Source organism: Phoenix dactylifera, chromosome 2, assembly GCF_051530095.1.
Source record: "Phoenix dactylifera cultivar Ajwa chromosome 2, Ajwa_hap1_PhDact_Kaust_v1.1, whole genome shotgun sequence".
NCBI classification, from domain to species: domain Eukaryota; kingdom Viridiplantae; phylum Streptophyta; class Magnoliopsida; order Arecales; family Arecaceae; genus Phoenix; species Phoenix dactylifera.
Genome location: NC_143191.1, coordinates 2,575,367 through 2,600,114, shown reverse-complemented (window position 1 = coordinate 2,600,114; position 24,748 = coordinate 2,575,367). Strand labels below are relative to the sequence as shown.

The following is a 24,748-nucleotide window of genomic DNA, read 5'->3' as shown; positions in this document are numbered from 1 at the left end:
CTCGCCCACCCACCTCCTATCTTTTTCTGGCACCGCTTACTAATTTAAAGCTTGGACCCTTCGTCGCCAACTCCACCTCCTCATTCCTTGTTTCTATCTCCACCACCCATCTCCCATTTTTTTCACACACGCATTCCCACCCATCACTGCCCTTCTCCAGCGACTCCCAGCTCACAGCTCCCGCAGCCACCGCTCCTCGAAACCCACCCTTTTCTTAGCTCCATTCGCTACCACCACCTTCAGATCCCGCAACCGAAATCCCACCCATTTAATAACCCACCTCTAAATCCAAAATCCCCACCACCTCCCATTAGAACAGAAGAAAAGCTGTTTTGGAATAGAAGAAAAAAAAGCAAAGAAAAGCAAACATGATCAATGGCTATTCCAAGATCAGTGGCGGTACCAACATCCCATCCAAGTCGAGATCTTTAGACTTCTCAGAACTCGCCTTCTGTTCCCCGCCTCAAGCCCATGAGGCCCCCCCAAGCTCCATCTCCAAGCTTCCACAAAGAGAAGTTAACACCAAGATCAATGATGATTCCACATGGCCAGAGGTGGAAGGTGGTGGTGGTGGTGATGGGGAGAGGTTTGGGGTGATACTTAGCAGGACCTGCTCCTCTGCTTCTCAGAGGTTCAAGGCTTCTGAGAGGAACCATGGGAGGGCCTCGCTGCAGGCAGCGGTCAGGAGGGCTTTCTCCATGAGGAAGGCCTCGGAGGGGTATTGGAGGATCCATGACACCTGTGATGGGGATGGGAATGGGGAATTGGTAGAGGAGGAGGAAGAGCAGCAGCAGCAGCAGCAGAGGAAGAGGAGGGACCCAAGGAAGAAAAGAGGGAAGTTCGCAAGGGCATGTAAGAAGCTCTTTGGGTTTTAAATTATTTGTTTTGGGTTTTCCTCTTATTTTTCTCTTTGGCTATTAGCTGTTGAATTTTCCTTTTCTTTTTTTTTTTTTGGTGATTTCGCTCTTTAATTTTTAATCAAATGATCATCAAGAGATCTTAAGAAACAAACTCTTCTGTTTTATCAAATGGATGTTTTATGTGGGTATTATGATGTCTCGTATGGAGGATCTCAGCTCATTCCTCCGATTTTTAATTTTGGATCAAATAATCATCACCCAAGTCTCTCTCTCCCTCTCTCTTGTTTGGTTGGATTCATATTTCGGAACTTTTGAAGGATTGGTCATTTTAGATGTTGGTCTGCAGGCCCTTTCGGTTGGTCAATTGTTTCATAAACATGAGCCTTCTTTTCAGTGAGAATTTTTCTTTTAATTAAGCGCGAAGGATTATTCTATCACACAAGTTTTTTCCTGGTTTCTTTTGAGCTACCTTTCTAGATTCTGGAAATCAAATTTTCAGTGATTGGAGACCTTCTTCAAGGATGGATAATTTAAACACTCCATTAATCTCTGTCAACCTCGTTCTTTTTTTCTTTTTTTTTTGTTAATTACAACGAGCATGTCTAAATATTATAACCTTGAAGATTTCAGTGATTTAATGCAATTTAAGGCCATTCTGGCTTTCTTTTATGAGAGGACTTCCCCTGGTGGACTTGGTGGTTTGCACTGCAAACTCATCTCCTGTTGGTATTTTTGCACTTTTCCTTCTTTCCATTGATGCTGTGCATAAGATTTTTATTCCCTTTGTTTCATTTTCTTTGGGGTTTATTATTCTTGAGAAGCCCTCCCCCTCTTTCCCTTTGCTCTTTTCTCTTCTTTTGCTATCTTGTAAAACTTGCTCTTTTCATTCTCTTAATTAAACTTCAAACTGGATTTTCCTCCCTCCTCCTCAGAAAAAAATATATTCCAGGATAATGTCTTTGATATTTTCATTGATCTGCATGCTCTTTGACACTTCTTCAACTCAATGAAGGCAAAAAAAGACAAAAAAAAAGAGAGGAAAAAAAGAGAGGAGAGGAATAGAATTGCCATGATCACTCTAGTACCCTTAGCTAGAATATGGATATGGATGGATTTTGACTTGCAGTTGTCTCCCACCTGATCTGAGAGTCCATCTGATATAGAAGTGCTTCAATGTTCGGATTCAGCGACCACACGAAAGTTGCCACAACTTCGCCCTATCCTTCCTTTTCTAGCGGACAGATTAGTTTTTTTTTTTTTTTTTTTTTTTTTTTTTGCGCTAAAACGGATAGATCATACCTCACGAATACGGATGCACTCAATAAAGTCGCATAATTATTGCAATGGAGTACCAAGATACTCCATATTTTTGGGTCTCATAGCCACGACTGTCAGCAAAATTTCCTTTTCATCTTCTTATCGTATTTATATCTAAAACATCAGAAACAACTATTCTGAGATCCGGATATAATTCCAGATTGTTGGTTCCTTGATTCAATACAAATCAAATGAGCAAATAGCAGATGTATTGAGGCAATTATCTTTAGACCAAACTCAATCAGCGATGCTCTCTCAATTTACAAAAATGTTTGCATTAGTATAGCTCGGCCTGGAGCTATGGCTTCACATGTACGGCTTGACAATAACTTGTACTAAGGATTCAATCTCAATCATTAAGGTATTTAGCTTGAGCTGGAGAAATAACTTGATTTGCTTCATTTGAACTTACTACTAAGAGGATTCAGGACTTTACCTAGTACTTTGATGAAAAATTGGCTTGTATCTAGGCCCAGACACAAGCCCAGTGAGGGTTGACAGGATGGAGAGTTTGCTATATTTTTTCAAATTTGAGTTCATCATGCTTAACTTTTGAGAATCAAGTCACTAATTTGGAATTCCTATGACTTCTGTCTAACTTGAGTTTGCAATTGGCACCAGAAAAGTTAAGAGTTAGTTCTATGGGCTACAGGATTTAAATAAATCATATAAAATAAGTCCAATTATGTTTTTAGAAGTCTTATTTGTAGTTTTGTACTCTAGAGCTTGAGCTAAGCCTCATAGTGTTAATCTCTGATCATATTTACCCATGAAGTTAAGAGAGAGAGAGAGAGATCTAACATAAGTAATCCGGAAAAGTGGGAGAACCACAAAAATAGTGCAATCAAATGATCTGAAAAATTTAGAAAAACCTAATTTTTTGGTTGCGATTTGTTCGCCTTCTATTTTGAGACTCTTCTCCATGATCAATCTAAATTCAGGTCATACATTGTTTTCAGATCCCACTTTCATAAAACAAAATAGTTCATGCAAATGTTTCCAGAAACTAGCAAATTATACTCACAGAGAAATTTTAGTAAAATGCGTATTATGACAGCCCCTATTTTTCTGCTGGATGAAAATTTGATTTTCCATTCAATGAACAAAATGGATGCATGTAGATAGAACGATGCCTTCCGAAGGAAGAACCCTAAATCTAAGATTGATTCAAGTCCTTTTAACCACCAAATAAAATAACATTTAGAAAGTTTAGAAATGGGGCACTAGTTTCATTTCACTTGATATAAATCAATGGACTTCAAGATACTTGACAATACCATACAAGGTATAAACAATGATTCTTTTAGTCAATCAATTATGGCTACTTAGGAGTATTTTAGTTAACAAGCATCATAATTGATATATGAAATAATTATTCATCTCCTAATAAATTGGCTAATATCTTGATAGAGTAATCGATACATGGCGAGTGGTTGAATCATAAGCTACCATGGTAGCAACATGTAGACTCAAAGAACTTTGTGCTGACTAAGTGTCAGTTGTCTCCCACCTATAGTTCCTTTCTATTTTGACATCTTCATTTGTGCACATCATGTCTTGATTAATTTAAAGTTCTTCAGCATTCCATCGTAATTGAGACAAATCATTATCTTGGTCATTTCAAGATGGAGAATATCATAGAGATCTCGAAAGGGAAAACAGGTACAATGGCACTTAATTGTAGTTCTAAAGTTAGAATGAATCGCGCTATGTGCGGGGTAGGGTTTTTCCTTTCGAATAGGGATTGTTTCTTTCGTGCAAAAGAAAGGTTCATCTTCTTTCAAACGGGTCTACCATTGGATCGCATAATGGTCGTTTCAAGATCTATGTAGGTGGATAAATGGAGTTTAGAATACTTCGATATCTATGTTGGGGCAGAGCTCATTGATGTCATTAATATTTATTGTACATAAGATAAATATTAATGATGGTAGACCGTGGCATAATTAATACTGGTGTTTATAGGATGTATGAGCTCTGTACAGGTTAAGTCTCAATTTTAGGACACAACAACTTTAAAATAGTCTATCTTTATTCGCATCCATGGCCAAAATAGAACAGTTGGCAAAAGATGGCACCAATGAAGCTAGGTGTTCGGAAGGTATCAAGGCCCAACCAAGTGAACAAACTTGTCCAAATCTGATGTGGCACCGGATGTCTGGATCTGGTACCTCAAAAAAGGCTGTCAGCACCTATCAATGACTGCCACCTTGATCCCACCAAATTTTCTGGCTACATCAGTTTGTGGAAACCGGTTTGGGACCTGTAGCAACGCTTTTCCAACGAATGGCAAAGATCCCTCCTGAATCATACAAAAGAATTACCTCGGACCTGACCTGATTGCAACTTTCCTCGCTTACCTGAAGGGGTTAGCAGATCAACCACTTGTTCTAGGAGAGTTAGTGCTGCTTATATTGCTTATCATATTTGGCTGGACAGAAATGCCAAACTTTTAAGGAATAGGGACAGAGTCTAAGGGTTGTGGCTGGTAGGATGCTTCTTCATGCAGATGAGTTCGTTCAAGCTCAGACTATAAGAGGATTTGAGATTGCTAAGGACATCTAAGGCCCCCACGTAGTTCTAAGAGCAACTTAAACGATATTCGTCTCCTGGGAGTCTCCATCCTCGAGCTTTTTCAAAGTGAACTTTGATAGTAGTGTGCATGAGGATAGAGGTCGAGGAGGTAATGGTTTTGTGATTGAAGATGCTAATTTCAGACTAATCGAGCAATAATCGGCTTTATGATACTTCTGTTCCTGGAGCCAAGCTCAAAACTGCTTGGGAAGGGGTTACCCACATGCGGGTCATGTTGGCGGCAGAGTGTATCCACCCACATCAGTGTAGGCGATGGGCACCCACTATTATAAAACATTCGCAAGCTTTTGAGGGACGTGTGGCCTTTAATATCACTCGTGCTTACCGAGAGATGAATAATGCAATTAATTGGGTCGTTTCATATGTTGCGCAGCACTCTGGTGGTTGATTTTGTAATAGTTATGAGTCTGCTCCACTCTCTCTTTGTCATTTTTTTTTTTTTTTTTTTTCAATGTATTCATGCTAGAGTGGTAAGATATATCCAGTTTATATAAAAAAAAATCATACAAACATAGGGTGAATTATTTGTGGTCGCATGTCCATCTTGTTCCTTAAAATGGTTGAAAAAAAGGATATGCGACTTTTGCCAAATTTAATCCACCAACATTGGAGAATTGTAACATGTACAGTTCGGACGGCCAATCAAACTAGCCTTATTTGCCACGTAACCCACGGTCATCAAAATTCCACAAGAGGGCAATTTTGTTGTCGGCTCAAAAATACAATTAGAGGCATTCCAGTAAATTCATAACAATAGAGATGGAAAAATATTTTTTTATTTGGTAAATAGGATTTATTAAATCCATCTAGGGTAGATACATCAAATAAAATATCTAATAATTCAAAGGAATATCTGTAGTGGAAAAATGCTTCGCCGCTCCGCTTGCTTTTCCACTTGACAACACCGACGCGGGGGGGTTGGTAGGGAAACTCGCTTGCCACTCATATAACCAAGTCTGTGCACTTTGTAATAATCTAAGATTAAATTCATTCAAATTTAATCATAAACAGCACGATCGGCCCGTAGTCAATTTCTAAAAAATTTGTACTACGGTATTTTTTAGTCCACAGAGGTTATGGATCAGATCCACTGTAATACTATTTGTAACAATTCAGAATCTCACTCAAAAAAGCTAGCCGGAAGGTATTATTTAGATTTTTCGATTCTATATAAATATCTAAAATCTATCCATCGAATGATCGATATAGAATTAAGTACACATCCGCACAAATTCTTCAATAAATTCACCATAGTGCACGGTCACCTCGTCAATTTAGTAGGTCTTTGTAGCCTGAAACTTGGGTGACAAGATGTGAGACTTGTGTGCTCAATGAAAATAGGGTTATTGAGACTCCTTGCCTTCGATATCAACATCTTTCTTAGTTGTCATTAGATAAGTATGCCATATCTAGACACTAAGTTCATAGTCTAATTTCATGTTTGCATTCTAAAATGAATTTATAAGTCTGAAGGGAGCATAACAATTTTCCTTTCCATTCATTTTAGGAGTCACAAACTACCTAGTTATCTCTTCTATAGTTTGATCTAAACAATTTTTTTTTCCATTTAGGATGATAGCTTCTAAATGTATCAAAGGATATGTGATAAAATTTCATAATACTTGTTTTGCAGGTATAACATTTTATGCTTAAATAAATAAGCAACAATTTTCAATGTAGACGTATTCTAGTGTTCTGCACTACCATTCTTAAGGTTTTTGTGATTTTTCTGATAGATATTTATGACTAAATGTATAGAATGTAAAACAAAGGCACATATGAAGCCACCCATGGTTCCTACACCAATCATTTATCTAGATTGCAGTCGGTAGTTCCGTTGGCCTCTCTGCAGACATGCTTAACTTGAAAGGCTATCTCGCCACAGACCATATCCCTAATGTCTCGAGTCAAGAAATGGTACTCACCCATGCCAACCAATAATCATAGCCGAATTTTCTTCAAGCAGTACAACTATTTTAATAAGATATCGAAATTAAAGTTTCACAAGCGATCATATCACTATGAATTAAAACGAACCAGGCCTGAACCCAACCCGAACCGGGCTCCGAAACCTAAAACCGCCGCATGGAGGTTATTCTTGTTCCGGGTTTATATATAAATATATAAGCGGAGGCGGTTGCAGGAGAGAGCGGCCCGAGCGAGGGGGAGAACTTGTGGCTGTTAAACGCCACCCAAAGTAATAACGATCAAGATCCCCCCCATTCTCGGATTCACAAAGCTACCACATACTACGAGGTAAGATTTATAAGCTGATTTTTCCCTATTTTTATCTCTATTTTTTTTTTCTCTTCTTGTCCTTTTGCCAGTCTCGGCGGGTTTTTTTGGGTGTGTATACTTTTGTTTTTTTCTGGGTATTTTTTTTGAAACCCGAAGGAGTCCGAATCAACGAACCCTATCCTTGTGCTCCGATCGCCGTCGTCCTTTTAATCTTGGTCTCCGGCCATCTCTTCGCCGCTTCTCTGTTTCGGTCCGACGGCAGTCGTCTCCTTCTCCCAGGTTTTGTAATTTTTTTAATGTTTTTTCTTGGCTTTTGTTTCTGCTCGAAAAAATATAATTTCGAAAGAGCGATGAAAGGACCATGATCCGATCCAATTTTCGATGAAAAAATGAATCTAGAAATCGATTATTTTGATCTTTCTATATATTTATTCTTGCATTCCTTTCGTGTTTTTTCGCAGCATATTCTATTTCCAAATCATCCGAGTCTTGACGTCGGGAAACGCCGTCGATTTCACAGGTACTCTCTCCTCTCCTCTCTCTCTCTCCGTCTCCCCCCTCTTGCTAAACGGCTGTGATCAACCTGATGCACTTTTCTAGAACAACGGTATCCAATCATAGCCGTTGATATAGTTTAGAAGGAAAACAGAATATTTCTATATGATCGGCCGGCTGGTTCGTATAATCGTATATGAAATTGGAAATGCTTGAAAGCAGCAAATCTCCGGCTGGATGCACTGCGCTTGGTTCATTTCATTGGCTTTTATTAGTGGAGTGCGCTAATGATTGAAGTCTACGAACTCCTTTTACCTGCCGTCTGATCCTCTTATCAAACGGCTCCGCAGGTTCCTCCCTTCCAGAAATCAAATATAGGGTCGTCGTGCACCAGCCTCGCACTGGGCGGCGAGAAGGCGGAGCGGCAGCAGGCACCCAGACCGCCGGGATTGGTCGGCGGCCAAGGAAGGATGGCATCGGCCGACGAGGAGTCGCTCTCCCCCAAGAACCGGCTCAAGCTTCTCTGCAGCTACGGCGGCAGGATCTTGCCGCGACCCTCCGACGGCCAGCTCAAGTACGTCGGCGGCGAGACCCGAGTCCTTGCCGTCCCCCGCTCTATCTCCTTCTCAGGCGAGTCCACCAAACCAACGGCCAGGATTCTCTCTCTCCCTTCTCCGTTTTGTAATTATTTATGATGATGATGATGACGACAGAGCTGAAGAAGAGGATCCAGGAGATGTTCAATAGCGCAAAGGTGGTGATCAAGTACCAGATCATGCCGGAGGACCTGGACGCGCTCGTGAGCGTCACGTGCGACGAGGACCTCCGCCACATGCTCCACGAGTACGACCGGCACGAGCCCCGCTCCCCCTCCAACTCCCCCCGCTTCCGCCTCTTCCTCTTCTCCACGGCCCCTCCGCCGCTCGCACCCCTCTCCGACGCCGCCGCCTCCCCCATCGAGCAGCGCTACGTTGAGGCCATCAACGGTGTGCCCCCCACCGCCACCCCGGCCACCTCCACGCTCTCCCTCTTCAACATCTCCTCCTCCGCCGCCACCTCACCAACCTCCACCATCGACCTCCGCGACGCCTTCCGCCCCGCCCGGTCGAACCTCCTCTCCACCGCCGCTGCCGCCGGGTTGCATCGGGTCCGGAGCACGCCCAACCTGGGCACAGCGAAGAATCTGAGCCAGATGGCCAGCGGCGCGGGCCTGCAGCTCTACGGCGGCCACCAGCAGGACCACCACCGCCACCACCACCACCATCACCACCACGACGGCCAGCAGGTCCCGCCGCCGGCGTACGGCGGCGGCGGAGGAGGGCTGTGGAGGATGGGGAGTGGGCCCGTGCGGTACGAGGTGTGTGGATGCGGATGCGGGTGCCGGGTGATGATGGCGCCTCAGCCGCACGTGCGAGGGTGCCACTACTCGCACGCGGTGGGCAGCGGGGGATGCGTGTGCTTCGGACACGTGGAGGACCCGGGCGCCGTCATTCCGCCGAGGTACGGCCCGCAGCACAGCTTGCCTTTCGGTGTCCCGCCTCGTAAACCTGGCCCTACTCCTTTATGGGAATGAGCGAGATACATGCATGTCCGTCTGTGAAATGGGGTTGATGCCGTCCGTCTCCTTCTTCTGAACAAAACTTTACTAAAGAGAATAAGGCTCCATTTAGGGATTTAGGAAGCAGCAGAGCAAATTGAGTTTTTTTTGAAGTAGAGTCTCTGTTTGCTATTTGATAATTATATTTTTAAAGTGCTGTGCCACTTTAATATATACAAACTAAAAAAATACTTTTGTCATAATAAAATAATCTTAAAGAACATTGCATTGTATCATACAACAAAGCATAATAAAATATAATATATATTAATACATAAATATATGATATAGTATAATATTACTGTAATATAATATAATATTATTATAATAAAGTAATATAATATTGTATACTATAACATAATAATTTAATATAATACTAAATTATTTAACATAATATATTAATGTATTATGATATAATATAATATTATATTATATTTATAGTATAATACAATAATAAAGATAAAATATTATAATTATTAGCATAAATTAATTTTTCATAATATAACAATTTTTTTAACTAGGTGATAAAATTGGTTAAACAATTATTAAAGGAACATTTTATGTAATTGTTATATTTTATCACGAGTATTTTGGTCAAAAAAAAAAGCTTTTCGACGGGGCCTAAAAGTGTTTTTCTAAAAAGCTTCAAAATAGAGATTCTTCCAAAAAGTTGTTTTTAGCTTTCTGAAAACATTAAAATGATTTTTTAAAATTTTTATCAAACACCATATTTTATTTAAAAATAATTTTGGAGGATCAGAAAGTATTTTTTAACCTTTTTAAAAAGCTCTCCCAAACAAGCTTGAGAGTTGACAAGGACGGTAGCGGATGTTGCATGCCGCCTATTCTTGTTTGGTCTGGCAATGTAATGGATCCCACAATATCCAGCAGATTTTCAGTTAAGGACATGTCGGATGCTGTTTTTGTTTTCTGAAAAATCCTTCCAATACAAGACAAAGTCAGAAGCTATAATTTCTAGATTCCTCTAAAAAAAATTTTTAAAACTTTTTCTTATAAAAGCACTTATTAGATAATATTACTGGGCACTTATTTAAAAAAAATGCTTTAAAAATTATAAAAGTAATTTATAAGCAGTACCAAATGTATCGTAAGTTTGCAGAAATAAAAAAAAAAAAAATTGTTACTATTTGTTTCTATATGGAACTTGCTTCTGTTCTATGCTGAATGAGTGATACGACGGGGCTTCTATTACATGGAATGTTCTGCTATATCTAGCAAAGGGTTTGCCGTTAACTTGCATGGAGTGATTGATTTCTGCAATAAAAAATTGTATCCTATTATCATGCGGCTCCAATGGGGCTCGTGCATTATGTGCGTCTCAGATTGAAAATATTGTATTCTACGGCCTGCACCACATGTCCATACACGTCATCAATCATAACCACTCGTTTTTATAGACTCCGTCGAGCACTCATTTTGATGCACCACTATAAAAACTAAGCGCAGTTTATAAGTTCTCCGGAGTTTGTAGGTGTCCGGTTTGTTCCCGCAAGAGTTTGCTCAGCCTGGGAGCTGCGGCAACTGAGATTTAGGGTGCCATAAAACTGGCAAACATGAAACAATTGACCTTTAATTAATTAAGTCAATTTGTTTCCTTGAAAGCCACGGCAAAAGTGAGCTGAGTGAGATTTCTAAGCTAGCAAAGGATGTTCCTTTCCTTTCTTCATAGAATTACATCATGCTCCTTTAGATATTAGAAGTTTGTGTGTGTTCAATAGAAGTTTAGGTCAGATTGGTTGATTTCTCAAAATTAGGGTTTTTAGGATTATCTTAACAAGATATTGTATTCAGGGCGTCGTTGGAGTTTCCTTTCCAGGCAAGTGTGGAACATCTACATGATTTGCATTTAGTCTTGATTGGTTAGGGTTTTGTCTCAATACGATTTTATTTTGGTTCAAGCCATCACAATTTTTCCAATAGCTATATACATCTGCACACTAACTGGTTTTGCTATTTCAGATCAACTGTCCATTCATTTAATTGTGGTGGTTTGGTTATAGGGCTTAAGCCGGAACTTTCAGCAGTCAAAATTCACAACTAAATCATTCATTGATAATATGAGTTCTACCAGCTCAGAATCAACAGCTGATTCATGTGGTCCAAAATGCAGTATTTGGAGAACTTGATCAATGTCCTTACAGCACTGGAGTTGGTTTTGTTTGTCGGACCTTTTTCTTTTCTTTTTTTTTTGCTTTTCTGAAAGGAAGCGGCCCACCCACTGAAGATGGAATTTGCAAGTAAATTTTGATTCTTTTTGATGGAAATTTAAACATCTCAAATTAGAACTCAGTATGACACCTGCAAATTGGATAAAGATAGCAACTGATATTCTAACACAAGCCTCTGGAATCTCGTGATATCTGGCAATTCCAGTGTTATATAACCATCTTTTTCGCACACGCGCGCGCACACACACACACACACATCCGGATTTAAAGGAAAAAATAAAAAGAAAAAGAAAAATATAGACAAAGGAATTGAACGAGAAACAAAAAGAAAAAAAAGGACAGCAAATTTACTTATCTCATCAACCACCGAACCAAATGAGCAGATCCAGAGGGATAACTTGGAGCTTTCAATTCTCAAGAAAACTAAGTATGCAAGGCCATGAACAAACTCTGCTTTCTTGCATGCTCTGGAACAAGGCGCTCGAGAGCATTTGGAGGGATGCACATTATCTCTGCCGAGGTCAAGAGCAGGCAAGTCAGAAACAGAGGCCTATGCATCAAGGCAAATGCTGAAAATGTACATATTTACTTGCATATATGTGATCAGCTAAATATTGGAATTTATAGTATACAAGGTAGAAAATATACTGGGTTTATATGCTTTATGAATCATCATATAGGTAGAATATCAAATTAGCAAAACTTTGGACATTAAATTTCCAAAACAAGTATTAAATCAAAGATGGTAATATGATTATATAAAGATCATGTGCAGGGATCGCTTCATTGGACCCTCTTCAAGTTCTGAAGTAGTGACTACAAATGGTAAATTTGCACTTAAGAATTTGTAGATAAATGACACCTTTAAGTACTTGCATTCATAACATGATATTGGAAATCAAACAAGCAAATGGTAATTCGCATTGTTCAAGTATTGCCTCATGGTAGATGAAGGAGATTACAGAATACTATTTTACATGAAGAAAAGGGTATAAAGGTGAAATAGAGCAATGGTCCAATGACAAATCAGCAAGCTCGTGGAGGTAGGATGGTGTTTGAACGGTTAGAAAGTCACAGCCACATGTGAATTTATATGATATTAGCCAACAGAAATATGAGAATTACTTGATGCTCTATGCTATGATCAATATTTGAAGAGTTTATTACCTTGAGGTTTAAAGTTGAAGAGTGGAGGAAGAGGACGACCGTTGGGTAGACGAGTATCTGGATCTCTCAGCTCATCAAAGAAAGGGTGCATGCAGGCTTCCAACTGCAGGTTCTCACATGCTCAGAATTCAACAGTATATAGGTGCCATCTCAAATAAATCATCGAAGGGTATGATCTGATCCTGAACTTACGGCAGTACACCGGATATTTGGCGAGTACTGTAGAAATCTGCATACCAGGTCAACTGCTTCTGGGGGCAGTCGCTTTTGAAAAACCTGGGGCAAGAAAAGTATCAATAGATATTTTTTTAAAAAAAACTGCAAGGGCTATTAATACACCAATGTTTGGTCTTTTCTGAAACCTGCCACTGATGTAATTTGTATGGTATCTTAGCTAGGTTTATGCATGCAGCTGCTCTGTTCTCAAACTAGCAGATTGAACAATATATATTAATGCTATGTCCAAGTTAAGGAATTTACAGAGCTTAAATAGGGATTAAATTATTAAGAAAAGTGATAGGGCATTTAAGCAAGACCTTCAGAGTTGTGCTAGCTGGAAAGATACAGTTTTCATAAGTTGATGCATGAGTTGGAACTATCCTATACATTCAAGGGAAGGTGCAGCAAGCCAGAAAATTCAAAAAATTCAGACGATTGTGTAGAAATTTAACTTATATGGATGATTGTCCTGACAAGAGGAACTTAGGTCCCTTGATCTTATGTTGGATTTAGCCAAAATGAACATGCATAGGAGATGTTGGACCACAAGGAGCCAAAATAATCAGGATCAACACAAATGCGAGATGTTGAGCCATACATGAGGCAAACCCATCTGATTGAATAGGAAGCTTCTGCTTTCTTAATAACTCGACCAGCGGTCTTCAAAAAAATTCAAGCTAACACAAGAGGGTCAGTCAGGTGACGTTAGGGATACTTGTTCTTCCAAATCCTCTTTTACAAGATTATTTGCTGTCATATCCTGATATGGGATGGCATCCTTCTAATAACTATTCCTTTTAATGAATTAATGTGAGAGCTAGTCTTCCCACAACTGGATCGGGATACAGCTGCATACTTCATTACCAAAAGAAAAGTGCACTTTTACTGGTCCTCTTGATAGCACATATTTCCAATTTATGAAACTTTTTCAAACTAAGAAGGTCAAATTGACTGAGCTACCTTGCCTCCCAACATTTCTATTTCTACAAGAGGCTGAGTTTCAGTTTGAGCTAACAACAAATTTGATCCTAGATACTTTAACAAAAAATCATCCAATTAGATATAAAACAAGTAACCAGAAACCAAAAATCCATACATTAGTAGCATGACTTATTTGAAATCATGAATTTCATTGTCACCTCAATTTTTTCCAGATCTCATGCAGGAATTTTACTTGTTCCAGACAAGTATCCAGAGGATGTGTTCCTACTGATGCTTCAGATGAAAAAAAGTTTCAATTCCTTTATTTATGTGTAAGTTACAATATTAAACATTCCAAAACATACTAAACTGCAAAATGAAGGGTATATTCAAATTTGGAAAAAAAGCATCAGTCTGAGTCATCATAGCAAGATGATCAAGGACGGTGGAACTATCATGAACCACCCGGTTCGGGGCATACCGACTTGGACCAGTCAATTACAAAGATGGATGACCTTTTGATTCAGTCTGGGCCTCAAACTAGTTCAAACCAGATGGAACTGCTCGGTTTCGCTCAGTTCAAGATAGTTTGAGCAGTTCATGCTTCATATAACCGACCATGGCTCCATCTGACCATCACTCACCTCCCGAGTCACCTCTTTCACTAGTCTCTCTCATGCTAGGGGTAGGGCTTCGTCATTGCACCACCGCCTACAACAATGACAACGACGATGGACTGATATGCATCCCCCTCTCTCTGTCTCTCCCGTCCTCCCCATTATCTCGCTCTCTCTCTTTCTCTGCAATGATGACTAGCCCTCCGCTCTCTCTCTCTCACTCTCACTCACCTCTTGCTCTCCTCTCTCTCCTCCTCCCATCCAAGGAAGCCCTCCGCTCTCTCTCTCTCTCTCTCACACTCGCCTCTTGCTCTCCTCTCTCTCACCCTCCCATTCAAGGAAGCCCTCCGCTCTCTCTCTCTCCCTACCCCTCCCTCTCCTTCTCCATCCCCCTAATTCCAGTATGCCTTGGATTCGTAATGTACCGAACTGGTAATTGGCGATACCAGTTTGGCGACATATACTCAAGCCAGAAATGATTCAATAATATTACAAATAAACATGTTTCACAGACGTATACCTAGAATGGTCATTTTTTTGTGGAACACTGTTGGTTCTCTTATAATTGTATATGGAAGTTCTACAACTACAATAGAATGAAATGTCAGCTTCAACAATGCAAAACTTGTATATATATGACTAAGCTTTCAATCCATGCATTATAGATTAACTAAAAACTAGAGAACAACTTAACTGATCAATCGTTGCATATACTTAAAAGCCATGAGATGGATTCCTTAAATTTTTAATGTGTTTAACTATAAACATTGGAAAGCGGAGAAGACATACGGCTAGAAAAGGATATTATTATTATACATCCTCAAAGTTTAATTTTTTATACCTTTCATCCAATTAAGCCAACCTGGTATAAATGGTGTCAGGCATTTTAGTTTGAGTATTATGGTGAAAAAACAGAAAACTAGCTTCCTATTTGAAAAATATTTTTTGTTAAAAAATATTCATAAGATTTCTTCTTCTTTTAAGGTGAAGACATTCCAAAATCATTGTACAAGGAGACTGGTCTTGCTTCCCTTATAAAAAATAATGTCATCAAGTCTAGCAAACTTTCTTCCTTTTCTTTAAGAAGGCAATAGAATATTCACTAGAATCCAAAGAAAGAAAGTTCATAAAAAGGTACTCAACAAGATGAGCAGAAAGTATAATGCTTATGCCACATATTGATGCTTTCAGTGGTTCAGACAAGCAAACAGTCAAGCTAAATCTCAACAAGAAAATGGTTAGAAACATTTGCGAAAATAAGATGAACAAAATCATATAAAATAAGATACTTAGTTTGTATTTACCTTATGCCATGGATGAGCCTTTATCTGTGGAAACTTAAACTCGGTGTAATTTGGATTCATGCACTTTATCTCTTCCCTTGTGGGCGTTCCCAGAACCTTTAAATATATCCATGGACACAGAACTGGTCTTCAGAAAACCAGGAGAATAAAAAGAGGATGTGCATTTATTATATAATGGTATCACCTTGATGATCTCGACCAGCTGATCAACTCCACTTTCTCCAGGAAACAAGGGCTACATTAACCATGCATTTGATTTAAATATTAGAACTTTTGAGAGAAATAAGGAGTAGAAAACCTGATGGAACACTATATACAATAAGCTAAAATTTAAAAATCACAATAACTTCCAAATGAGAAAGAAACAACCTGCCCAAGTATCAACTCAGCCATTACACAGCCTGTGGACCACATGTCAATTGCGGTTGTATACTCAGTTGCACCAAATATGAGTTCAGGTGCACGATAATATCTCGAGCATATGTAAGAGATATTAGGTTCTCCTTTCACCTGGATTATAAGAACAGAACCACAGCTTAAAGCAATCGAACCAAAAATTATTATGCAAAGAAGGCTTACCAATACTTTTGCACTGCCAAAATCACACAATTTGAGCTGCTGCGTATGTGGATTAACCTGAAAACAACAGTTTGGTATATGCTGATCAGAAGAATCAAAGAAGTTTCAAAGAGTTCATGCAAGACATGTTTCAGCTGGAGACAACATCAAATCCAACTGATTCAATAATTCATGTCTATATCAATCACTTATCATGGCAAAACTATACTAATGGAATATGACATTTCTCTAAGTTAACTAGTGTCCCCCATTTAACTGAGAGCTTCTCACAAGTTGATGCATATGCAAGTGACTGGAGACTTATAACCTGGCTTACATCATGTGTGCAGTGGATATGCAAAACAAAAACTAAGATGAGAGAGGACATGGAACCCTTGATGACAATCAAAAATCCTATCATCACTTTGAGAATTAACAGCCTCAGAAAACCAAGGTTTTTCAGCTCATCATACATGTCCAAAGACACAACAGTAGACCCATTTAAATCCTCACTAGACAGCTAGCCAAGCTTAAAAAATATATTTCAACAGCAAGACTAACAATCTTATGATGAAAATAAATTTAAAGCCCGGATTTTTGGAAAATAAAAATCAAACACTTGATGTGACCGTGAAAATCCTTCCTTGAGCCTGGTGATAGCAATATGTTAAAGATTGCGAGTATGCATGCGGAAGGATGCAAACAGACAACATGTATGTGATATACAGAAGGGACACAGTTAGAAGTCTGTCTAATATAAATACAGCCTCAGGAAGAAGAGAGAAGGATCTCACAAGCAAGTTTTGAGGTTTAATATCTCGATGACAGATGCCAACACTGTTATGTATGTAAGCAAGTGCTCTGCATATCTGAAAAAATCAAGAATTGCATATAAAATAAGATTCATACAATCCAATGAATAAAGATAAACAAAGTCAAGACAGCTTCCAATGACAACGAGGATTTTTTTTTTTTACTGAAACTACTGTACGCACAAATTAGCATGTTCTTTATCGTTATTATGAGACTTAAATGAACAAAGCAGAGGGTTCAGATCAGGCACAAAACCTGATGTAGAGCAAAATAGCATAAACTATGAAACAACAGCAGTTCCAAATAGATGGGATAAGGCTTGTTGATTACATCTACGCTTATGGAAGACATGTTAATGAACCCATAAAAGGATCTAATGGGCCGAACTCAACTTGTGGATGTAAAATTTGCTAGTTTGAGAGAGAGAGAGAGAGAGAGAGAGAGAGAGAGTCGAGCATAAGGACCTAATTGGCCAGTCAAGCCTGAATGCATCCCTTGATAATGCAGTCCACCAAATGTTTTGCATCTTTGTTTTGACGAGTCATGCATTCCATATATGTGCAAGTATGTGTATTCCTCTATCTAGATCTGTAAGCATGCACAGGAATGTGTTTTGTGTCTAAAAGCAGAGGAATTAGCCGCATAGTTTTTCCATTTAACATTAGAGATACTTACAAAAGTAACAAGCATGATTTGATGTAAAACAGGGTTAAAAAATGAGCACTACAATTGAACTTGTCTATCATGCCAAACTTTGGTAAGTAATCATCAGACACTACAATACACTTATAGTTCATAGATCTTGATGTCAGAAAGGTTTTAAATCCTGTGGGACAAGGGCATCCCGGTTTCTCCACAAAACAGGAGAAATATTAGAGTGGTTGCTAGGAGGATAAATTCTTTCACGAAGTGAAGTTTCTATATAACATGCAGTGAGAAGTGACATATTGAGTTATCATTGAAGTCAAATATTGGCTAATCTGTCGAGTGTCTAGGGTACTATAACTTTAAGAAATTTGAAACAGGGACACCTCTATCTTTCAGATTTGTGAGAAAATATGATTGGACATGTATATAATGAATAATTGCTTGGACTAGTTAGGATGTATGCTTTATAAAATTTACAAAATCTTGTCAGATAATATTTTAGCGCAGCCAATCATCATGCAGAAGTGCCAAAAATAGATGTTTGGTGCAGATCCTATCATGATGAGCCAATTTGAAGCATCAATAAGTGTAATGAACTATTCCCAATTTGCAGGTGTCTAACACATCAAGGAACACAAGTTTCGGAGTTTCTGGGTAATATTGGTTGTAGGAACTACTACTCACCTGTCATAATTCATATGATGACTATGATCAGTTGGTAAACCCCTGAATCTACCCCTTACAAAGTTTTCTGAGTCAGACAATAACAATTCAGCAAATCCTAAGACCCTGTTTAGATGCTGCAGCATCTTACCCAGCGATAGGTTATGTTTTTAATCTACGCCTAGCAAAAAAATAGGAGTTTGACATGAAGTTATACAGTGGAGAGGGAGTGTTTAATGAGAAATCTTTATTCCTAGCAGTCCTTATAAGTTTAAGCACCTTTCAGATGGAACACAGAATCCTATTTTTCAGTGGATTGCCAGATGGAATGCTCCCTTCATTGTTTCAGATTCTTCTCCTTCCATCACCTCCTCCAGCAAAAAAATATCCTGTCACCATATAACTTACTCCGGCATCCAAACAGACCCTAAAATACTTGTGTTAAGGTTAAAGAAGATGTCTTTTGCTTCGAATTGGCCAGTATTGCATCTTTTATAAAATAACAGTTAGTCTACATCTTGGAAACTTTCACAAATTATGCTAAATTACCAACATGTTAGTCATTTATGGGAAACCGGCTGGTGGGCTTTCATAGCTGATGGATATGAGCAGATTCACCACCTTCTCATATACCAATTGTAGTGAATCTGGAAATTTATTTTTCTATTGTGGTCCCCCCCTTCCACAACTTCTTGCATATTACCAAGAATGATAGATGCATGATGCCATAACAGTTGTGATAAACATATGCTTAAATTTACTACCATATCCTTAGTTCATTGTAGAGATTGAGGACTTCTTGGGTGAGAATCGAATCAGTTGGGTACAGGACTTTGTAACTACAAGCTTAGTTCTAATCTTGGTCGCTTGTCACGACAGAACTGGGTTTTTGGGAAAAGCCAACCATGACTAGACATGGTAAATCATAATCAGATATGACCAAAATGGTGCACAGGACACGCGTTCGGGCCAGCCCCGTTTGTAATGCTCCTCGGTACTTTGGAACCCCGGGGGTGGGCTTTGGACAGATGCCCAGCTGGGGTTGTAGGGGGCGCTGCCGCCGCGTCGGGCCTGGAAAAAGTTGATGCATGAGGTCGCTTCCTAAAATGGCGTATGATTTGAGAGAATCCTAGGTCTAATTTTTAAAAGAAAAATTGAAGGTGGACCACTAACACAACTTAAAGACATCGCACTTGATGCATAAAACAAATTTTTACTGATGTTGACATGAAATATTAGTTACATTGGCATCATTAGATTTTCTTAAAAAGTACTACTTGTTTTGTAGTCCATTGGATTGATAATTTGTAGTTGAAACATCTGCAGTTTAAGAGAGTCCAGATTGTAATGTTTGCCTATGCTTATTCTGCTTTTCTGACTCCAGTTCGTACTTAATGCTTCATATTAACCAGTTCTTTTGGAGTTCCCATTTTCTTGACAAAACTGTGACATTGAGGCTTAACCTGATTCTATCCTCGTATGCAGATAAAATTTTCTTAGAAAAAATTGTCTAGGTATCATCATCAGTGTAACTTCATGTATAAGGGAGACTAGAAACTCTATGGATCCATACACCAATTATTTGCAAGATTTTCTAGAGAAGCAGCATGAGCAGCAACTTCATTAAATAGTTTCAACAGTGAAGTAGTAAAATTAATAATCAAAGCTTCAGGATCTGGATCTGGCTAATCAGATACCTGTTCCAACTCTACCATAATGCATGTTTTCAAGCACATAAAATTAGACATTTTTTTGTCTTTCTCCCGCAAATGTGCATGTGTCCTTAGGCAAATACATGAGAGGTATTCCTTATTCTGTTATGCATGAACATGCTTTTAGTTTACCTTCAAATTGTAGGAGTTTACCTCATAAAGCTTAAACCTAATTTATAATGTCATGTTCACCACAGAGTTCAGACACAACACATACCCATCTAATGTCATTGAGGGAATATTTCAGTCCAGATCCATATCCTAGACCCGAAACAATAAGGAGCATCCAGGTCATACCTTACTTAAGCCAAGCTTCAGCCATTAAACTTAGCTAACAAGAGAGAAAAAAAGTGACAAGAAAGATGGGAATAGCAAAAATTATTAAAAATTATAAATACAAATAGATGCTACTCTATAACATGATATGCATGAGCATGCATGTATATCTAAAAGGAGGCACGGATACTTAAGGTAAAGATCCACAAGTACAGACAACTAGCATCTTACTTGGAGATTCCACAGTAGTTATTAGTTAGAAAGATATTAGAGAATATAAGTCACTAACCTTAGAATCAACTTCATTTTCACTAAAGAAAATATTAGGTACTAGACATTACTTGTTCATAAATATTGGTTGATAGAGGTTCTATTTTGTACTTATGTATAGATATCATCTCCTTTTGGTACAAGGGAAATTGTTTAGACATTTCTGATCTTCAAAAAGTCATAAAGGTAGACAGTATCACATGCAAGTTTTCCATGGACTGATGCCTTTGTACATTGTTTAATGTGAATTAATTGCAAGCCCGTACTATGGTGGTCATCAGACACCAAACAAAAGCCTCCACCGCTGAATGGCATTTAGTGGACATGGACAAAACTTAAGAAATTAGATGTTTCATAAAGTGACAGTCGCTGATTAAAAAACAACATTTAAGGAAAATGAATGTGAAGAGTCCATAATTGCAACAGCGATTCCAAATGACAATAATGATAAAATTTCAACGTACAAAACTGAGAACTGAGAAACTGAAAGTGATACAATTGCTAGGTTTCAAGGCAGACAAACAGTAAAGCATGTGATAGCACAGACCTGATAAGTATAAAGTTTGACATAAATGAGCGGCAAACGCTGGTTCATCCTGTTGTACTGCCTTGCAATACGATTAACAGTTTCTGGAACAAACTCAAGTACAAGATTCAGGTAAAGTTCGTCTCTATTTGTGGTAGAAAAGAAGTAGTGCTTGAGACCAACAATATTAGGATGGTCCAGCATGTGCATAATCTGCAATTCCCTGTTTTTATAGCGCTTATCTTGAAGAACCTTCTTAATAGCAACAATTTCTCCAGTTTCCCTACATTTTGCCTAAGAAGAAGAGGGAAAACTGATTCCAAGATCTAATTTAATAGCAAATAAATGTAATAGTTGGAAAAAAAGCAATACAAATTCAATACCTGAAATACAACGCCAAAAGAACCTGTTCCAACCACATGTTCTGCTATGTAAGTAACTGCCTGTTTAGTAATCACAAACTTGGTGTCTGTCATAGGGGTAAACCATAAGACAATGATAAATATAAACATAGAAAATTTCCTGGCAACCTGCTTGGGTTGGCCATTTCGACCACCAACAACAGTGGCAATTATATGTCCCCGTTCAGCACCCACTCCATCAGTAATGTCTGGCTCAATTTCCTGGTAAAAAACAAAAAAGAAGGGGACAAAAGCATCTTACTTTTTAACGCACAAGTTCAATAAAAATATCCTTCTTAAGTTTGAAAAAGAAATCAAGAAACTACCCTATTTTTTAACAAATGGCAAACCACAGTTTTTTTGATTGATGGAACAAAATCCCTCATAAATGTTAAATTTAGTATGGAGCATTATCTCTTGCATGTAGAGAGTAGACAGTAATCATTCATAGGGAACTTTAGTCTAAAGAACATGACCAGTTGATAACCATTTCAAAAGAATATTAAAAACAGAATGTTACTTTGTCCTCGTCAAGGTCTGGCATAGTGTCCTTTAATCTCATCTCCAGCATCTCCCTTCCAAGCCATTCAACTGAGCTGGATGACCCCGTGAAACTGTTTGCTGCCCTGGAAGTGCCCACACCACTATGCCTCAAACTGGCAGATGCCATTTGGTTGCTGATAGGTGTGTGTTATGCTAATTTCAGCCACAGACTTTGTAGCCCTCTCATTCGAACCTTTATTGCAACAGGAAACTCGTATACCTGAGAATAGAGAACAGGTGAAACTGTTTATACCATTGCAATATTCATCCAATATGGAAAGTGTTGAAAAGAGTGATCATTTTTACATCACTATCCAACTCAATGATCAATAATATTGTTCGTTGCATTCCTCAAGCAATATGCAGGCCAAAACTCAAGTGTTTTAGTGGCTTCAAATACTTGGAAAAAAATATTTAAGAAACTTAACACCGACATAGCAACCACTTGATGCATGGATAACTAATCTTCAAAACCTTTCCTTTAGCCATTATGCATCTTGTAGATCATAATGGACAGTAAAGACCATTGGTTGGATGCACCACCATCCATTTTTGTAGATCATAATGGACAGTAATTTTTTGGGTGGAAATGCCTCTAGCATTTCCATGGAACAATCCATTTAATGATTTTAAATTTTTAAAAAAAAAACAGAAAAAGAAAAAACCACACCCCACACCGTACATACACACAGTTAGAATTATACACCCACTAAATATTTAATGGAACCCAATTTACAATAATTCTATTTCCTTTTCCGAATTGATAATATATATTAACTAATACAATATTGCTTCCTCCACCCCTTCCTTCAAAAGTATATATATATATATAAAAAAAACATCCTAACTGATGATCCTACAGATAATTTGTGAGCAGGGGAAGGAGGTTATATTCCAAGTGATAGTCTTCCATGAAAAACAAAAACTGTGAAGGAAGTTCTAGTGATTTACTTGCATGGATTTGTATTTATACAAAACTTTCCCCTTTATTTTTCTCTGACTCCATAAAATTATACATTTTTCAATTAAACATTGCAATTTTCTAGAAACCGCATGAATTCAACCTACAAAATAACAAACTTCAAATATTTAGATTAGTTAAATGTTTGCTTCAAATATCAAGCAACAAAAAGTTCCTGTCCCATTAAATCTATCGAGACGCATTGTTATTTAACAAAACAAAAGAAAAGCAAAGGCATAAGTAGCTTGTAGCTTCGAAAACGCAAATCCAAAAGAAAGAAAAGAAAATCTCAATCCGACCACCTCTCATGACCAACCTGTCCATCAACTCAGAAAAACTAAAAACCATCATTCACAAAATAACTTTCAAACCATTTTATTTCACCCCCAATTAAACACACACAAAAAACAGCTCAAATCACAAGAAATAATTTTCCATCATTTACACCGAATGATCGGGGACCATCACGGGGATTAGCTCCAACTCCCATCCAAGAATCCAAAGAAAGAATCCAAAAAAGCATCGAAGAATCGAAGAATGGATCTTTCCTACCCTAGTTCATGCTCCCTTACCCACAGAGAATTCCGGTCGCAGGCCAGCAAAGAGCAATCATTTCCTACAGGAGAGAAAACCCTAGCACCTCTCTCTCTCTCTCGCTCGCTCTCTCTCTCTCTCTCTCTCTCCTTCGCGGAGTTTGCAGACGCTGTGAGCTCTCACCACCAAGATTAAAAGAGAGTCCGAGAGCTGGCTCCGTAAGACGCCAAAAGAAGCTAACTGCCCCTTGACGCCTGGCGACGCGGATCTGACGAGTGGTGGTGCGAGAGCGACACCATGGACACTCCTCTTCTGCTCTGTCCACTACCGCACTACCAACTTTCAACTCTCTAATTAATCCTTTTTAAAAAGTAGTAGTTTTTTTTTTTTTTTAATGTTTAGGTAAGTAGTAGGATTTCTATGACCATAAATAAAAGCGACCAATCTTATGACAAAGCAATATAAAATGTTATAAAGCCTCACTTTCTTATGCATGGCATTGATGTGGCACCTTATAAATGCCATGGACCACCCCAATCCCCTGCTGTCCTAATTCCAAGGGTAGCCAAGGGAATGGGGTAATTGCATTATGCACCAATGCAGCATTAGTTTTAATCTTATTTTAAATGATTGTGATTAATGTTGAAGTTTTAAAATTCATGCTTGACTTATGATATGGATGAGATTTTGCATGAGAATAAAAAAAAAAAATTAATGTGAAAAATAGACATATAGATTAATGTAGACAATCTTATCTGCCAGTATTATTGGAGGCCTACCAATTGCTTTAAATGGGGCCATAGATGTCCATCCTTGCCTTAATTCATTTGATTTGGTGGGTGGGTCTTCCATTGGTTATCCAAGTATATCTGTCATGAGCCTCATTTGAGTGGATAGATTCATCCATTCTATATCTAGACAACAACCACTACAATCAAAAAAAAAAATTAGCTCAAGAGAAGATTTACAAAGTAATTAATAGTATTGTTCTATCGTCGAAATATGGTATCGTCAAGATTAAAATATAAATTTCATGTGAACTTTTTAAAATTTTCTAGCAGTGAAATGATTTTGCATATGGTTGGTCATCTTGGATGCCAAAATCTTTATTATGTAACATATGTTCTCTGCAGACAAAGCAATCAAATTAAAGGAAAAAAAGAAGCAGCAGAACTAACTAAACAAAGAATTGATAACTTCATTATTAAAAAGTGATGATGAGTAATTCAATAATTGATGAGATTACCGTCATTCATCAAATACTTGTGTCCCTTCTTTCACTCATATGCATCTTAAATGTCAAAAACTAGTTTCGAATTACTCT

General features: G+C 38.4%; 3 protein-coding genes across 9 annotated transcripts; 2 read left to right on the top strand and 1 right to left on the bottom strand.

Moving 5' to 3' along the window:
- The first annotated feature begins 223 nt into the window (after positions 1-223).
- Positions 224-1,056, top strand: LOC103716620 (uncharacterized). Its single transcript, XM_008804690.6, has one exon. The coding sequence runs from the start codon at positions 369-371 to the stop codon at positions 873-875; it is 507 nt and encodes a 168-aa protein (XP_008802912.3). The 5' UTR covers positions 224-368; the 3' UTR covers positions 876-1,056.
- A 5,843-nt stretch (positions 1,057-6,899) lies between these two features.
- On the top strand, positions 6,900-9,192 carry LOC103716621 (Octicosapeptide/Phox/Bem1p family protein). Of its 6 annotated transcripts, none has more exons than XM_089928648.1 (4): positions 6,909-7,028; positions 7,472-7,530; positions 7,856-8,130; positions 8,214-9,192. In XM_089928648.1, the coding sequence occupies exons 3-4, from the start codon at positions 7,976-7,978 to the stop codon at positions 9,076-9,078; spliced, it is 1,020 nt and encodes a 339-aa protein (XP_089784774.1). In that variant the 5' UTR covers positions 6,909-7,028; positions 7,472-7,530; positions 7,856-7,975; the 3' UTR covers positions 9,079-9,192. The 6 variants fall into 6 exon arrangements, with proteins under 6 accessions (XP_089784777.1, XP_089784774.1, XP_026664073.4 ...); XM_026808272.4 differs by having other exon boundaries at positions 7,856-8,135; positions 8,219-9,192; XM_089928649.1 differs by lacking the exon at positions 6,909-7,028 and adding an exon at positions 7,170-7,289.
- Positions 9,193-11,428: 2,236 nt separating this feature from the next.
- Positions 11,429-23,768, bottom strand: LOC103716622 (shaggy-related protein kinase kappa-like). 2 transcript variants are annotated; one of them, XM_088714958.2, is made up of 13 exons: positions 23,463-23,768; positions 21,907-22,149; positions 21,516-21,608; positions 21,369-21,428; positions 21,007-21,279; positions 16,872-16,946; positions 16,099-16,155; positions 15,889-16,029; positions 15,704-15,754; positions 15,520-15,615; positions 12,651-12,734; positions 12,459-12,561; positions 11,429-11,803 (listed from the first exon to the last, which is right to left on the bottom strand). In XM_088714958.2, exons 2-13 carry the CDS (start codon positions 22,054-22,056, stop codon positions 11,715-11,717), a joined length of 1,272 nt encoding a protein of 423 aa, XP_088571084.2. In that variant the 5' UTR covers positions 22,057-22,149; positions 23,463-23,768; the 3' UTR covers positions 11,429-11,714. The 2 variants fall into 2 exon arrangements, with proteins under 2 accessions (XP_088571084.2, XP_088571085.2); XM_088714959.2 differs by having other exon boundaries at positions 23,443-23,761.
- Between the last annotated feature and the right edge of the window lie 980 nt (positions 23,769-24,748).